Source organism: Histomonas meleagridis, assembly GCF_020186115.1.
Source record: "Histomonas meleagridis strain 2922-C6/04-10x chromosome Unknown contig_32, whole genome shotgun sequence".
Classification (NCBI taxonomy): Eukaryota; Parabasalia; order Tritrichomonadida; family Dientamoebidae; genus Histomonas; species Histomonas meleagridis.
The window spans coordinates 333265-351690 of NW_027150863.1; the positions used below are offsets into that span (position 1 = coordinate 333265).

The 18426-nt window shown below is 26.6% G+C and overlaps 1 protein-coding gene across 1 annotated transcript; it reads left to right on the forward strand.

Moving 5' to 3' along the window:
- Positions 1 to 14234: 14234 nt before the first annotated feature.
- Positions 14235 to 14702, forward strand: GO595_005133 (uncharacterized protein; the record flags this gene model as incomplete). Its single annotated transcript, XM_067918342.1, has 1 exon — positions 14235 to 14702. One exon carries the CDS (start codon positions 14235 to 14237, stop codon positions 14700 to 14702), a length of 468 nt encoding a protein of 155 aa, XP_067774683.1.
- Between the last annotated feature and the right edge of the window lie 3724 nt (positions 14703 to 18426).

Below are 18426 nucleotides of genomic sequence, written 5' to 3' on the forward strand. Positions count from 1 at the left end.
TATTAATGATTATTAATTATGATTATGATCAAAAAATGAACTAATCGTAATCATATCAAAAATTGATCAATAAATTCATATTTCTCATAAAATCACTTAGCATAATGACAATAACTTCATATACTTATTTGTCGGTAACTTTAGAAATATTATAAGATATACATTCATGTACATATAAGACTCTGAATAAGTTGAATCCCCGTGTTTTTGGTAAGATTTGAAAAAAGAATATTATCAAATTAAAATTATTCCAATTTTTGTCATTAAAAATTATATATTTCATTAGATTTATATTTCAAAAAATAATCTAACATTTTTTAAAAAAAGAATAGATTATTTCAATATTTTTTTCATACAAAAATGAAAAATTTACGAGAGAATAATATTATTGCTTATAAATGAATCTGTGTAATTGTTAAGTTCACTTTTTGGATAAATGTTTGGAATTAACTGCTTTTTACGCATAATTTTCTGTATAAATATTGAATTATTATTCAATAATTGAATAAACATCATTTTATTATACATTGGGGTGGACCACGATATAGGATTGATTAATGACGATTTTTTTCAAAAATTAAATTTGCGAAATTTCGAAATTTGTAACAAAAAATTTACACAAAACAAAATCTGAACAATATAACAAGATGTTATCAAATAAAGATAATATATACATATTTTCAAAAAATTAAATTTTCGAAATTTCGAAATTAATAACATAAATTTACACAAATCGATATTTAAATAACATGATGGAATATAATTATTAATATTCCTTTCCTCAATTTTCTATAAACCAAAAATAATCATAACACTCGAAGATATGAATTTTTACTTATTCCAACTCTTTTTTTTTTTTTTTATCGCAATCCATTACTATTGTAAACTTTGTGTCTGCAATTGCAAAATTAATTGAACGGCGGCCCTAAACATTTGATTCTAATTGAGAATAACATTCCATCTCCACATGAACTCTGATATATGTTCATTAAATTTTTTTTCTGGGATTCCTTCATATCTTTTATCAATTTTTTATAGTTCCCTACGAAGTCTTTCTATCATTTGAGTGTGCGCTTTAGTTTCAGGATCAACAAAATTACATGAATGATTAACAGTTTCATGCTCGTAATCATTGTCATCATCAAGAAAGTCATACGCTTCCCAGCAATCAGAAATTATTTTAGTTCCAAGTAATATATGATTACGAATCTCTTCTTCTAATGTTTCTTTTGTTCGATCGAGTACAACAAGACACAAGAATTGTCTATTATCAATACAAATTCTTCCAAAAATCCATACTTGATTTAAACATCGTCCGACATTATATTTTCTTCGGCACATTGAAGTTTCATCTATTTGAACAGTTTTATCAGGACCGCCAACAACAAGACCTTCTAAAAATAAAACATATGCATCACATGCATTTCGAAATAAAGTAAAATAATAAGTCACTGTGTTTCTGCTCACTTCTACTTCTCTTGCAGTATCTTTACATGAATATTTATATACCCAACAATATAATAAATAAAAAATCTTAGAAAGTGGTATTTTTGCTGAGTAATAAATACTTCCATAGAAAATACTTTTTGATCTGTGGCATTATGGGAATATAAATTTGTTTCCAAATTATTTTGAAGAATCGCTGTAGATCTGCATATCGAAATTACATTATTCACACATCATTCGATCATAAATAACTCCATTCTGTAATGCGAATTGAACAGCTGCGTTCTCATTCGTAAAAAGCCAAAAATAAGAAAGAGTATTATCAATAAACGGGAAAGATAATTGTTGATACTGATTGTAATTCATAATAACATATAAATATTAAACGCATAATGCATAAAATATTGAATTATTATTAATATGGAAAATAAATAAAAGCGTATACATTAAAAGAAAATTAATTTATTAGTCTGAGTCAGTAGTAATAATAATCAAATATTATAATCAGCAAAATCAATTAATTCATATAATATTCCATAAATAGCTCAATTAATCAAATATAATATATTCTATCTAAATCCATCTGAATTTTATAAAAATAATTAGTTTAAATATATTTGTGATCGAATATATAATGATTATTGTTATCTAGACATTTAGCTCATAAAAAAATTAATAATATAATTTTATTATATAGAATGAATGGATTTCAATATATATCAAAAAATATATGAGGGTCAATTTGTATTGACTCACATATCTCTACATCAAATGAATAAATAATATTTTGAATATTATTTTATTATATAAGATGTGTGTATTAATGAACTAGAATTTAAGTCCTTAAACTTCTATTTGATGATGAAAAAAATTTGTTTGAAATTTTGATGATGACCAAAATTTCATTTAGAAAGTCCGAAAAAATCATGGTTGGATTTATGTCAATTTTATAATTAAATATCTCATTCTTATTTATTTGAAATATAAAATCATGTATGTAGTATCGAAGAATCTAGTTAGAGGAAATTATATCTGCATAAGAAATAAAAATGATTTGTAAAAAATGCAAAAAAAGTGAATTTTCCATACTTATTCCAGAATACTAATAAAATGAACGACAGTAACTTAATTGAGTCATTTACATAGATCTTCCCAAAAAATTCATATGCAAGTGGAAAAAACATAGAATTTAAATATCAGACAATCCATTAAATATTATTATAAGTTTTCAAGTATGCTTCGTATAATATGGAATATGTTCGAAAGCTGATCCCATATAAATTGACTGTTTTTAGAAGAAATGAAATGGTACAACATTCAAATGAATTTTGAGAAAAATTGATGAAAGTTAGAAAAAAGTTTTTTATTTATATTATAACAAATAAAAGTCTAATGTTATATTTAATATTTGAAAGTTATAAAATTATGTTGTCAGCTAATAAAGATATCATCCGTAACTCAATGTTAATTTTATATAACAATTTATGTTTGCAACTCTACTTGATGAAAATACCCTTGTATTTCACATTATAACTGCAGTTATTTCACTTGTTTGAGTAAATAGTTATAAATTATTAGAAAATATAATCATTTAAGAGAATTTCTTATACGAAAATCGATACATTAACTTTAAGGTGTTTCATATAAATTCGATTATATTATGATAAAATGAGATATATATATATTCATAAAATCGTAATATTTATTATTGATATATGAATGAGGGGTAAATATAAATCGATCTAAATACCCTAATTTCTGGTTAGTAAAAAATAAGTTTTAAAATATTATATTATTATGTAGAATATGTTTATCAACAGCTAATGCATCAGCATATTATAGTTTTATTTGTATGCATTTAAGAAATCAATGCAGATATTATTATTTCTCTTTTTCGATCAAATGTCAATTTTTCCGATTTATTTTTCTTCAAATATTTGGCTTTAAGCTTTCGAACAACCTTTTTATAATATGCACGTAATGATGCAGCAATTACAACATCGAACCGTTGAATGATGTGTGTCAAATGGCAAGGAAAAGTGCATACTATAATATTATTTTTTCGGGAATTTTTTATCGCTTTTAAGTTCTCTATTGATGTATGGGAATTCAAAACGACAATATTGGCTGACCGGAGTCCATACCATTCCTTTCTTTATATGAATGAATCCAATTGGTGAAATAAACCGAATATTCATAAAATAAATCTTGTGTCATTGAACCATTCGTATTTGCATAAATTGGGAAGTTTTTTTCATCAGATATATTTTTTAACTTCTGTGGAACATTTAATAGACCACCGATAATCAAAAATGGCATCGGGAAGTTATGATTAGTTGAAAACCTAATCACGACAGAAAAATGATCAATGATTTGATTTTGAGTTTTGAAAACCGGTCTTTTCAAATTTCAAGGTGCTGCGACCCTTGTCATGTCATTCCGATTGATTCCCATTTCATCCATATTAAAAATTGAATTTTTGGGAAATAATAACGAAATATCTTGTGTAAATATGTTATCAAACCAAAATTAAATATTTAATGCACAAGATGCTTGTGCACGTGATATATCCAATGAATCAGATCTGACAAGCTTTAATTCGTGTTTTTTTTTCAAATTTGTACATCCAATCCACCTCGAGTTTAATTACTTCTATATTAACTTCGTTTTTGATTTTTTGTGATTTTATTAGATCAGCAAATGCATTGGCAAACTTAATTTGTTCAACTCTGAATGTATATGCTTTGTTTTGTATTTCTTCAACATTTGGTGCTATGTTTTTGTCATTTCTTTTGATAATCCATTGTAATAATTCTTCTTGATATCGTGGGTTCAAATAAAGTGCTGTTACCGAATGTTTTTTATGTTTATTTGAACCCAAATCCGCTATTGTATCTAAACCGAGTGCGTACGATATTAAGACACCATAAAAATAATTCGTGGAAACGAAGAACTCTTTGGCAATTGGTCGTATGACACCTGGATTTTCCTCGGCTGCAGTTACCATTTGGTAGTATTTTGATATGTGTGACCTTACAGCAGCGGATAATTTTAATATTCTGCATTCCAACAATTTTATCGTATTCTAGAAGTTTTTTCTGACAGAAAAATACTTCCAGCAAATGCTATGACTTGTGAAAGGTATTTTCTAATCAATGTTATCATATTTTTTTTTATGTACGAAGATTGATATACCAATATCTGCAGTTGGTTACTGGTGTTTATTGTGATCTTTCGCAATAACTGTTAGTAAATATATTGTTGGAAAAATACCTCTACGAATTCATTCATCATATTTCTCATTATTTGATATGAGATATTATCCTAGCCGAGAAAAATTATTAATGAAATTAATGCCTAGTTATAAGAATATTGTAATAGCGCCTATGTGTGATGAAGGAACTTCATCAGCAAAAAGTGTCGTTGAATGGATGCTCCACAGACATACTTAGACAACTGATAAAGTCATAATTAAATTAGCATTATATTTGATAATCAATGTTTTTAATGCATTAGCCGCTAAGTATATTCAGATTCCGATGTTATTTCCAATCCATGTGTGTGAAATAATAGATTTATGAAAAAACAAAATAATCATTAAAAAAATTAGATTGAGTTTCTCATAATACACAAAAAATAATTAACTATTGAATGAGATAGATAGATAATAGAAAAGATAATTGTGAGATTAGATTGGAAACATTTCAGAAGTTGATGAAATATAATATAACGATCATATTAATCATTATGTTGAAGAATATTTTCCGAATAAAGAAAAAATTTCGATTATGTCAAAAGTCAAATCGTTTCAATAAGTCAAAAAAAGAATGATACGTCAAGCTGACATCATCTTCGCGCTCGGGGGAACCCGAAGCCAAAAAATTACAAACGTTCATAATACACAGAAACAAAATGAAAAAATAAAACTTAAAAGAATTATAAAAATTTAAAAATCATAACAGAAAAATGATGTCATCAAAATTTGATGACAAAAGATATTTCGTCTCTAAAAAATTATTATATATGAAAAGTTTGATTAATTAAAAAGTTGAAAATGATTTATTAATCCCAATGAATCAACAAACAATGAATAAGCTTTCATGGAGTTATAAAAAATCAAACGTCAAAATATATAATTTTCACAAAAAAATATTTGTTGCTGATAAAAAACCTTCATCAATTTAATATATAAAAGTTCCTCAAACAAAAAGTTTTTTTGGATACACTTAAAAAAAAATGAAATATATCTTCGTTTGGGAGAACTTCAAGAAGTTATCAATCCATTAAAATTATGAAAAGGGATTAATTTATCAAAATATTAGGAATTTTCGTGTGTGTGAACTGATGCAAGAGATAATGTTTGGATATGAATGTTTTGATGGAGAATATCGATATTTTGGGTATATTGCTGAAATAAAAAAATTTGAAATTCATTTATCTAAAATCATTTAAGGTAAAAATATATGAAATCTACACGTCAATTAATCAAGATTTGAACGTTACCTAAAGGTTAACGGATCGCTGATCTCCAATAGCTTTAGCTGTCGCGGTAATATTGAATGTTTAATTATCACGGTATTGATTTAGATGAATTATCAGTGATAAATAATGATATATATAATATTAACGATAAATTAACAGGAATTGATTATAATATAGATTATGTCGATACAAATGAAGATATGAATGATGATTATGATTGTAGCGGAATAGAACATTACGTAGGTTCTGATGATAATATTGATACTTGTCTCAGATTCGAAGTTTGTGATTGCAAAAAAGTAAATATTCAGAATCGATAATATTAGTCGTAATAATATTAATATAAATCGTATGCCTCCTATTAATAATATTTATGTTAATAACTTGTCATTAAAAAATCATACTCATGATACTATTAATAATGATTAAAATGTCAATGTAATATATTGTGAAACAATTAAAGCAAAATTACCTGAAGAATAATTTCATTAAAACGGATATTATATCTCAAACAGTATTGGCGAAGGTTCTAACTCAACAGTAAAAAGCAATAGTTTTTATGAAAAATCTATTGGAATCTGTACCGCAAAACATAACTTTGTTTACAAATCATAAGATTGCGAGCAAAACTCCGCTTAAGCGGATGCTTTTATTTTTGTGGAATCAAATGTATGAACATTCGTTATTTTCCAATAGACTGTTACTTCAAGCATTTCTTATATCTCATCTTTCCGAATGCTGTATTTGAACACATGTGGTTCATTAAAACCATTCATTCTAAATTCCGAGATTTCAATAAAAAAAAAAATTAATCCAGGATTTTTTCCTTACATCAACACGTCAGATATAGATTTGAGATAATTTGTAATATTTACAGATTTTAATGATACTAATATGTATGTATCATGTAAAATTCAAGCATTAATTGCTTCAAAAGTATTGAAATGAGATAAATATAAATTATTGAGAACTTTTATTCAAACGCAAACGGTCCCAAGAAGTGAGTTGGAATGAATTACTGATTAAATTAAAAATCACAATGTAAGTCAGAATATTTTATATAATGATACAAAATAAACTTTTAATTTCAATGAATCAACAAACAATATATAAGCTTTCATTAAGTTATAAGAAATCAAACGGAAAAACATATAATTCTTACAGTAAAATATTTGTCCCGAATAAAAAAATCATGATCTTTGTTTGTCAAAAAAATGTATCAAACAAAAAGTTTATTTATATTTATATTCCGGAGTGAGTGAAAATAAAATAAGGTGTGGAATTCATTGTCCAAAAATTATTTGGATTAAGATTTATTTGAAACAAAAACTTTATTACATCGACAAATGCGGAGCGAATATGTCAAGTGTTCAATCAATTCCTGCTGTACTTCGATACACAAACCGAAGCTTTAAAGACAAAAACACCAAGATTAGAGAGTTAATAGAAAAATTATATGAGGCAAGAATGAAAGCATAATTAAACGGAAAAATTGTCAACAACATTGAAATTCATATGAATTCATGTTTTGGTTATCCAATACAAAAGCCAAAAGTTATAAAACATAAATTTGTAAATGACGTATATAAGTATATTGATGAATTCGCGTATTATGTATTAAAATACACGTATGAAGCTGACGGAATTTAAGGATTAGTTGATAACGTGAATTTTTATGTTGAAAATTTCACTTATCTTCAATCCACGAAAAGTGTTTAAGATGATTCTAAATACGAAATAAATTTAATGAATAATCTTGTTAACATCTATTATTCATTCGTTGATTCCGCGTTAATATCATAAGAAGATTTTATGTTATTGAAAGATAAAGGATTTGATGGTAATGAATTCGGAAAATTCAAGATTGAACATGTATTTACAGAAATATACTTAAAATCTCCGGAAAATTGGAATGGTAAGCATGAAGACAGAATACTGTAAAAATTCGAGTGATCCGATAAGAAAATTACTGAGTATTATGAGCAGAAGATGATTACAATAAGTCATATCAACTTGGTTATATTGGTTATTAATAACCTAATTAATTAGGTCACTTTAAAATATAATATATACTCATAAAAATTTATTTTAAATCACTCGATAATTGGATTGGTGAAAATATTGATAAATATATATCATGTTAATTAACATTATTAATAATGAGTATTAAAATATAAGTATTAATCGCGAAAATCTCATAAAAACATTTATTGAATTATATAAATAGAGTTATATTTTTACATATCGAATCTCATATTTGATTTGAATTATTTGACATAACATTAATACCAAAACTATTATATAAAAATCCTGCCCATCTAAAATTTTTTATTTGACTCACAATTTGAGCTATATGCTGTATCAGCAGCTGTAGAAAATGTATCTATATCAAATATACTATCAACAGAACTTTCTTTATATGTGGTTTCACCTGGCGGTCCCATTAAAATTTCTTGTATGTCTTTATCAATGATCATTTGTTTTGTTATATTGTATTCTGTTTTTAATTCTCCATCATTATTAATTATACCATAAGTACGTCCGCTATCTTCTAACATGATACGATCATCATTAAAAGAATTTATTAATGTATTTATAATTAATACTTACAGAGTTAGCATTAGTTAGATAATCACTATTAATATGATTTAAAGGAGGGTATTTGTCGTCGTGATTATGTGTGTTTAATGTTATATTATTTGTAGAAATATGATTAATACTATTTACTGTTATATTACCGTTATTATTACAACGAAATGTCCTATCATATATTGCTTGAAAACTTAATGTATATCGGTCATTGCTCTAATTCTCCACGTATTATCTTTATTATAATCATCTTTATAATGAAAATCAATATACTCACCCACTTCCATGACTCCATCTAATTTAATGATCGCGATTGATTAAATATTTACTGTTGAATTAGAACCTCCGCCAATACTGTTTGAGATATAATATAATATTTTTTAATAATGTTTGCAACTATACTTCCATTAATAGCTAAATCATTATTATTGATAATTATATGTGTGTGATTTTTTAATGCAAAATCACTGATAGAATAACTATTGATGGTATCGATAATTAAATTTGTAATTGAAACATCATTACTATCTTCATTGTTGTTAACCAATTGTTTGTATAAATCTATAACTCTATTTATATTATCAAACATTTCAATTATATCTGCATTTTTCATTATATTATCTCCAGTAAGTATACTCCATATGAAGTATTACAGTTTGAAGTAACTCAACCTGATAGTGTGTCAGTGGTTCTTCACCTAATCCAAGTATCATTAAAATACAAGTTATGACACAAATTACTTTATTTGAAAATTTAACGTCAATTTTTAATAGTTATAATAATGCATTCGCGAGTTATAGATTATTTTATTGATAAGAAGATTCAAGCAGTTTATATTATGCATGATCTTAATTTTATTTTATTTTCGGCACATGTTACCGTAAAACTCGACCGTTAATCCTAATTTTCAATCATCCTCTCGTCGTTAATGCTTTATTTTATGTAGCGAGGGATTGAGCGAGTGCGCAGCACGATGCTCAAATAGCTCTGTGTGTGTAAACGTGTTTTTGAGAAAAACCTTGGCGAAGGCTTTACCCTTGAATTGGGGCGAGATATTCCAATATTAATCGAAAATTTTATCCAATTTAATTTCGACATTGCAATGTCCAACTATTGAATCAGAAACATGCATGTTCAATTAAAAACAATAAGTTCGGCAAAGATTAAATTAGATGAAAAATATCCAATTCATTTAAGAAAGCTCAGTTCAACAAAACATTAGTGAATGATATAGATCATTAAGTTTTTCTGGTGAATTTAATTCTTATGTTAAGGATTGGACCCAATATTGATATAATAATATTAATTTATTTTTATCATCTTGAAATTTTTAAAGAAATTAATAAAAATATGGCATTTCCCCATGACATAGATATCTATGCCAATCAATATTAATTTTAAATGATCTGGGATATCTTCTGGTAGCCATTTATTAATTTCTTTATCATTTTCCAAATACTCTTTATTCATTTCAAATAAACTTCGAATATTATGATTTTCAATATTAATCATAAAATATCTTTCATTATAGCCTTCTAATAATTGAGGACTAAATTTTGGAATAATTTTTATATAATTTGTATAAATAGTATTTGTCAATAAATTTTGAATAAAATAATTTTTATCATTCGTGTTATATGAAACAAATTTTAAATTATATTGTATCTTTGTATATTTATTTCTTGTAATGATTATTTTAGGCATTACTGGAAGTTGTATAATCATTATTTTATTTTTATTTGGATCATTATAATGATTATAATTTGTCATAGTTTAGTTTCAAAAATTCATTGTAATTTAATAAAATTTGAATCATTTCTATTAAGGAGCGGTCCAAAAGGAATGACTCCATTCTTTTTTCGATGAATAACAGAATATTAATTTTTTCTATCAACTTTATTGATGATATTACTCTTTATGATTCTTAATCACCCATTCAAGTCTCTTGATCCATGCTTCAAACACCATTTGAAGCTCTTCAAAAGTGATACCGTCGTATATGCGTATAATTTCATTTTTTAAATCTTTTCATGAATTTATCTCCACACCCTTTATATTTTTCTTTGACATTCCGATAAACCAAAAATCACATGGACTTAGATCTGGTGAATAAGGTAAGTGAGGAATTCTATTAATTCTTTCTATATTTAATTTTTGAGCAACAAGTGATCAATTATGTATCGGGGAGTTATCCATATGAATCTTTATATTTTTCAAAAATGGTTGTTTCTTGTCATGATCAACATTTTCGTGAAATTGTGGAATCATATAATTAATAAAATATTGCTGATTAAATTTGTGATTAGAAAATAATGCATCAATGCAAAGCATTTTCGTCCCATTGAAGATAATTGTGAACATTGTTTTTTTGGATAGAATTTTCTTAGAGACTATCGGTGGCAACATATCACGTGATTCTTCATACATTTTTTTATGTTCATATTCATAAAAGAACCACGACTCGTCACCAGTCATAATTGAATTATATAAGTTTTTTCTAGCTTTGATTAATTCTTTTGAAATTTCTTTAAAATACTCAACTTTTTTTTCCTTATCGTCTTCCGATAGCATATGGGGGATCCATTTTCTTCGATACTTTTTTAAACCAAGGTCGTTAATTAAAACTGATTTAATAGCAGTAGGAGAATTACCTAGTTCTGTTGCAATATATTTTGCTGATAAGAATGATTGTTCTTCAAGCATTTCTCGAATTTGATCCGCTACATTATTTTTAGACCTTCCGCATCTTGGTGAATCATTGCAACTTTGGTCACCTGAAGAAAATTTTTTACACCATCGTTTAACGCTTGAAAGAGATATATCGATTTCAGGAAGAGCAGTATTTATTTCTTTGTAAATTTACAATTGATAGATATCCCATTCCTTGTAGAAAATAATATTTAACAACAATTTTTTTTTGAGCTCCGACTTTTCCATTAAATTTTGTGATGGAAAAAGTGACGTTTTTGAATCGGGTAAAAAGATTTAATCACTCATAAGTGAATTATAATTCAACAAGTGTACAAAATTTTTAAATAACAACAAAACACACATCGAGTTCATTAATTGTAGTTTTTATTTATATGTAGTTCATTATTATGGATCAAGTAGATGTCGAAAAAAGGGGGTGAGGTCAGTACTTTTTGGACCCCCTATATGTCTAATTATAAACCTGAGGTTATAGAAATTTTTTACAACTAAAATAGGTTAGATATTCCTGAAATTACAAATTTAATAGATAAACAAAAAAGGGTGTCATTTACGAATGCAATTATATTTGAGAAACCAATACCATTTTCGACTTTAAGACAAAATAGTGAAATATATGTTATACCTTATGAAAAAGAAAATAAATAAAATACATATTATTTATTTGTGTATTTAATTCTTTAACATATTGTTTTACTGACCATAATGAAAAAAAAACATTAGTAACATAAATTGTCTTCTTCGTATTGCTTTAAGCATTGTCAACAGGTTAAGTGTTAAAATTATTGAAATAATCATCATAGAAATCAAATGTAAAACAAAAAATCATCCTCAGACATTAAAAAAATGAAGTGATTATTGTTTTTATTCGAACTAAAGCTTTAAAACTATCGGGATCGATAGAATTCATATCAAATATCGATTTGAATTCATGATTATCAGGTATTTTATGTGATATAAGTATATCATTAACTTCATCTTCCTTTGATTCATATAGAAATGCTTGATGCCATCTCCCGAAATTACTTTCTAATTGAATTAAATGAATCTCTAAATGATGGATATTATTAGTAAGTGGTGGCTTTTTGTTATCAGTTATTGGTATTGATACTTTGATAATTTTTTGATTGAAGAATTCGATCAACTCTCTATGAACATAATAAATATCTATAAAATTAGTTTAATTGATAAATTTTAGTTTACCATTTGATATAACAGTATTGTTATTTCAATAGCAAAATAAAAAACAAAATTATGTTATTAATGAATTTTTATTTTTTATCATTTTCTTTGTTAAATTCAAGAATCGTTGTCCAATGTTTAAACATTTGAAGAATTTTCATTTATTTTAGATATTTTGTGAATATATTTATTTAATTTTTATTTTGTTTTTTGAGAAAACGATGTGATATATACGTTTTTTCTGAAACAAATATTGTTTATCATCAATATCAGTTACAAAAAAATTGTTGGTAAACTTGAAAAAGGTTATCACTCGTTTACAGGTTTTTCTTGGAAGTCTATATCGAACGGTATATTTTATAATTTCAATTAATTCTGATGATGCTATAGCTGTAGTATATAAATGTTACAGAATGTATGGGACTGCTTATACACTATATGAGAACTCAAATTAATGTTAAAGATTCTGATGCAGAAATATTAATACGTAAAATCAATACTAAAATGATAGCTTATGCTCGAAACACAACAATAATGTCGTCATCCATTAGTAGTAATCATGAATCAATGATTTTATTATGATCATAAAAAACTGTATCACCATCAAATTTATATATTGATGAATTCTTGACTTCAAAATAATGATCATCATGTGATGCAGAATTCTGCAGGATAATAAAATTTCGATCGATATTTTAATGATACCAGCAATTTTATATCATAATCGAAGAAGTAAAAATAATGTGGCTTTATATTTCTAAATTTTCATCGATATCACAATCTTGGCATATGTATGAATCAGATTATCACTATGATAATCATTATTATGTATAATATGCTGTGGATTATCATATAATTCATTAGCTGTTTATATAGATTTCTCTTTGATATTTACATTATAATTTAATTCATTTCGATTAGGATATCTTACTTCATAAGGAACAACACTAACATTCTGATGAAGATAGATATTGACAAAAATTGTATTATATGATGTCGGGATCATTATAATGATAATCATAATCATTCTTTTGAAATGTTTCCAATGATAGCTGATCATTTCAGTCAGCAAACGATTGATTCACATTCATTACGTAGGAATGATGAATATATCATCATTTTCGTTAAAGATAAAAATTTTTGATTATCGAATATATTCAGGACGAATTTCAATGCATTTTTTATCCATTACTTTTATCTAGTATTAGGCTTTAGATATTATTTGGATAAATATCTTTATAAAATATATAAATTACTTCATCATTTATACCTAATACTCCTTTTCTTCTTAAGTCACATGTTTGTGAATTATGACTTCGTGAGTCACACAAACTTTCCATTAATTTTCATTTTTTGACCACATAAAAGATTGTTTCGTCAGAAATATTTGAATAATAATGATTGGAGGATATGTAAATTTCTCGATATTGACAACTGGATCATTGTCGATTTAGTTTCGAAAATCTCTTTTTTATTCAATTTATTTTAATGAATTCTTTTAATTTTTTCCCAATATTACTGACTGCTTCTTTATCACACATGTGTACCACCTATTTTTGCATGAAATTGGATTTCTTTCGTTTATATGTTGTAAAATCAATTTCCATTAACGAAGCTAAATCAGGTAATGATTGTTTCGCAATGATCGAATTAACTAAGAACTTGCGATTCAATGGTTCCTGGCGTTCACTGTGATTTTAGCGATATTACCTCAGCATAAGAAGTTATAGTTAAGATTCCTTCAAAAATTCCAATAAGTTATTGTCTTGATGTTATTTAATATGCGATATCATCCGAACTGAAGCAATAAGCTTTCAATCGAACAGATGTCTTCATTGCAAAATCTTGTTATTGCGCCTGTATGCGACCATGAATCGTTAGTTGTCGGAAAAGCCGTAGTTGTAGGAGATTATTTATGGGACTTTGGATTTAGAAATGTTAATGAATCAGTAAAGATCAATATTAAAGCAACAGCAGGAAGCGGAACAACAACTTATGCTTCAATGGATGCACCACAGCAATTTGTTCGCAAGAGTCAAGTTATAAATAACGTAAAAATTAAGCTTGCAACATATCTTTTGAGAAGGGATGTGTCAAATGCTCTTGCTGCAAAATTAATTCAAGTTGCGATGCTATTTTTAATTAACGTTTGTCAAGTAAGAGATTTCACACAACCACTCGGAAGTGATTCAACAAGTGCTCAAATATCATTTAACACGGCAGCAACAATCGGATATAAACACTGCGATACTATGTTAACTGTATTCAGACAAAGTCAATATTCACGGACTTGATTTTTAAATCCAGATAAGATATAGTTTTAATATTGAAAGTAACATCTGTACGATAGAAGCTTATGAAATCGTTGATGACCTTAGAAATCTCAATATGCTTTTTGATGCTGTTAATATAGATGGAAGCCTTTTGAGTTCTTTAGCAAAAGATATTAAAACTTCTGTTCAACCTAATTATGAGAATACATATAATGCTTCAGGAGTTAATACTCGAACAAGAGCATGGCACGGTTAGGATTACAGTAATTTCTTCATTGAATTACCGCGCGATGAAGGTGAGGACTTCATAAATGAAATATCAACTACAGGTACCGTACAAGTTGAATTATTCGGATTAGCTGATATTCGCGTCAAATCATCCGAAATATGCTCATTTCCTCCGTTTTGTTGAGCATTAGGAAAATAATTAAAAAAAAGGTTAAAATTAACCCTCAAAAAATAAATGGTACTCTTTGACACTCGACATCATAATTATTTGGTGAATCTTAACCATCAGCAATTGTAATATCACAATTACCTGGATTCCACATCGAAATGAATCTATTTTTTGCGGTATTTTATATTGGTTCGTAAATCTTAACATTAATGTTTATGATAACATTAAATAATGATTATAAACCGAAACGTTTCGGATTTAGAATTCTAAACATCTTTTGACGCACAGCAATGACATATTTATATATTACGCAATCATTAATGTAGGAATAAATATTTTTCATAAACTGTGATTGTATCGTAAGTTTTGAATGTTTGATGTGATCGAGAATATCTAATGGAATCAGAGATTCTTTAATTCAATAACAGTGAAAATAATATCTTATCACTTAAAAAATCTCAGTTCCTAAAAGTGATGTTTTATTATGCAATCGAGGATTCCTTGCAAGAGTTGGAACAAATTTAAATTATCGGAAACGAAGTCAAAGCCGAAACGTTAATGTTGTAGTTAGTCTTTATGAACGCGTCTCGGTTTATTTTGATGTTAATGCAACAAAAAAAATAATCCTGATGTTATAAAAGGAAGTGTTGAAACAGCTGATAATACGTTAACTAATCTTGGACAAATAATTAATCACAAAGACTTATTGATTCAAGCGTTAATGTTGTGTTTGGATATAGTCGAAAATAATCCTCTGATAGTTAATAAATATGTCATAGCAGAAGAAGACGAGTTAGTAAAATTAATTCAATTGTTATGTGATACACAAGGAGTTGAGTTAGTTATAGCAGATCGAGAAGCGGGTTGTTGTAGAAGCAGTTCATATGATAATGTATCGAATAATTAAAACATTAAATTTTTTAAAAATTAGGCTTATTTTTTATTTTGTTAGTTCAACCGAAAAATAAGATTTATTTTTAACCAATAATAGGAATAATATACTTCAGAAATTGAACTTCTAATATGATTCATTTGATTATTATAATTATTTGATACAGATCTCGCAAATTGTGAATAGGTAGAGTGTTCACTATGAGGTTTTACTGTATAAACATACCCATTTTAATCATATTTAATAACATATGGTGCAAATCCTTCGATATATTTGTTGACATTAGTCTATAATTTCTATTTAAAATTAAGTGGTTTTTTGATAAAAGATCCCCAACAACTATTCATCATAAATTTTTGTGTAGTAGCTAATTTATTATTATTTAATTTTTTAGCTTTCATTCTTAAATTATATAATATTTGTATAAGTTGTTTTACTTTGATATTTTCTCCTGTAAAATTACAGTTATCATCAGGTTAACCTGCCTAGGTACACATTGATATTACAGAAAACATATAGACACCATTTGAATCTATATAATAATGTTTACCTGTTAACAGGTGTTAAATGTATTTGTTTTTATATGGTTTTTAGGGAATATACATTCATTTCGTATTTTATTAGCTAATAAAATATTGCTATATTACCTAATAACTCAAATACCCTCCAATACAATCATATTCGTACATGATTTTTAACATACAGCTCTCATCTCTGGATTAAAATCAGGCAAATCATCAAGATAGGGATCTTTATCTGAAACTATGTTCTGATACAATATCAAATCATTCTGTCTTGGAGGAATAATTGTTGAATCATTTGTATTGTCTTTCAAATAATTATGGATGAAATCGTTTATATTACTTCCATCCATATGGATGAACATATATAGCATTTCATTGATTATGAGCTTAAAACCTTCATAGAGTTTATTAATTGTTTCGTAAGTTGTAACATTATTCCAGTACTCAGCACATAAATCCTTTACTTCTTTGATATTTGTCGGATGATTTTGAGTAACATAATTGTCCATCAACTCCCAGACATTTTCGATTGGCAAAAGATCTGGTGAGTTATAAGGCCAATTGTTCAATAAGTTTATTCTCCGTTCAAACCATAAAATTGTTTGTGCTGATTTAGCACCGTCTTGCTGAATGATTCTTGGGTCGATATCTTCAATTTCAAGCACATAATTTTATCAAATTAAAACAATACTGCTCTGAGTCAATACTTATTAATAAGTATAATCGAAAAAATCAATTTTGTCTTATAATTAATATCGATTATACCAAAAACCATATGGTTCAGAAAAACTTTCCCCAGGAATTCGTAGGTTGTCTACAGTCATTTTAAAGAATTTAATACTCGAATAATTTAATACTCCAATAATTCGAGTATTATCTGCATTTATTTTTGTTGTACGTCCTCTTTTGGGTGCTGGTTCTCCAACAGACCATCCTGCTTTGATACAACTAGCTAAAACATTTGAAATTGTATTTGGTGAAACACCTGCGAGTAATTGAATTCAATTTGAATTTGTTTATATGATAATCCCAGTATCCAAAGGCGATATATGCAATACCTCTCTGATTCACCTTGGAAAATACTATAGAAATGTTACTTTTGATAACGCTATTTCATGTGCAAATTGATCTTGTTCCATGACAAATTATAAACCGTTTCTATCGTACTACAACTTATTTAGCACCAGTTTATATTATTTAACAATAAACAGTTTATTAAAGGACTCTACGAGGCCTATTAAAAGATATCATTTTAAAAGTAATATTTGTTCGCATTACACTCTTTTGTATAGATATACCATTTGTAAAGTATTAATTCTTAATTAAATCTCTCCTATTTAATCAATATCTTATAACGATAACATCGAAGGGCCCTGAAGCGAAGCCGTAAGGGGAGCCTGTAGATTATCTGCATTATAGATTATCTGTGTGTGTGTAGTATATTCATAATTGCCAGATATAAAATCTTATATTTTCAAGCAGTCGTCGACTGCTTTATACCAGTCCTCTAAATTACCCGACATAGCATCTATTACATTTGGTTGTTGATTTTGCGGTGCATACATTTTTAGAATATATAAAAATAATATAACGAAGGATTTATAAAATTTGTCGTGTAAGACACTTATATAATAATAATATATTCAAAAATAATATAATCTTAATGTAAATGTTTTTCTTCTTCGTTGGATTTTTTCAAAAATTCATAATATTTATTAATCATATCAGAAATTGCTGTAATATTACCTTCGCTGCCTTCAGATTTATATAGTTGATTGAATATATCGCTATATAATGGATTTTGCATTAAAGAGTTATTAAACATTCTTTCATTACTATTTATTATTTGTAATAATTTGATTTCAAATTGCACATTTTTAAAAGTTTTAGCTAAAAAGAGAAGATTCAATGTCACGTTTAAACGTTTTATCA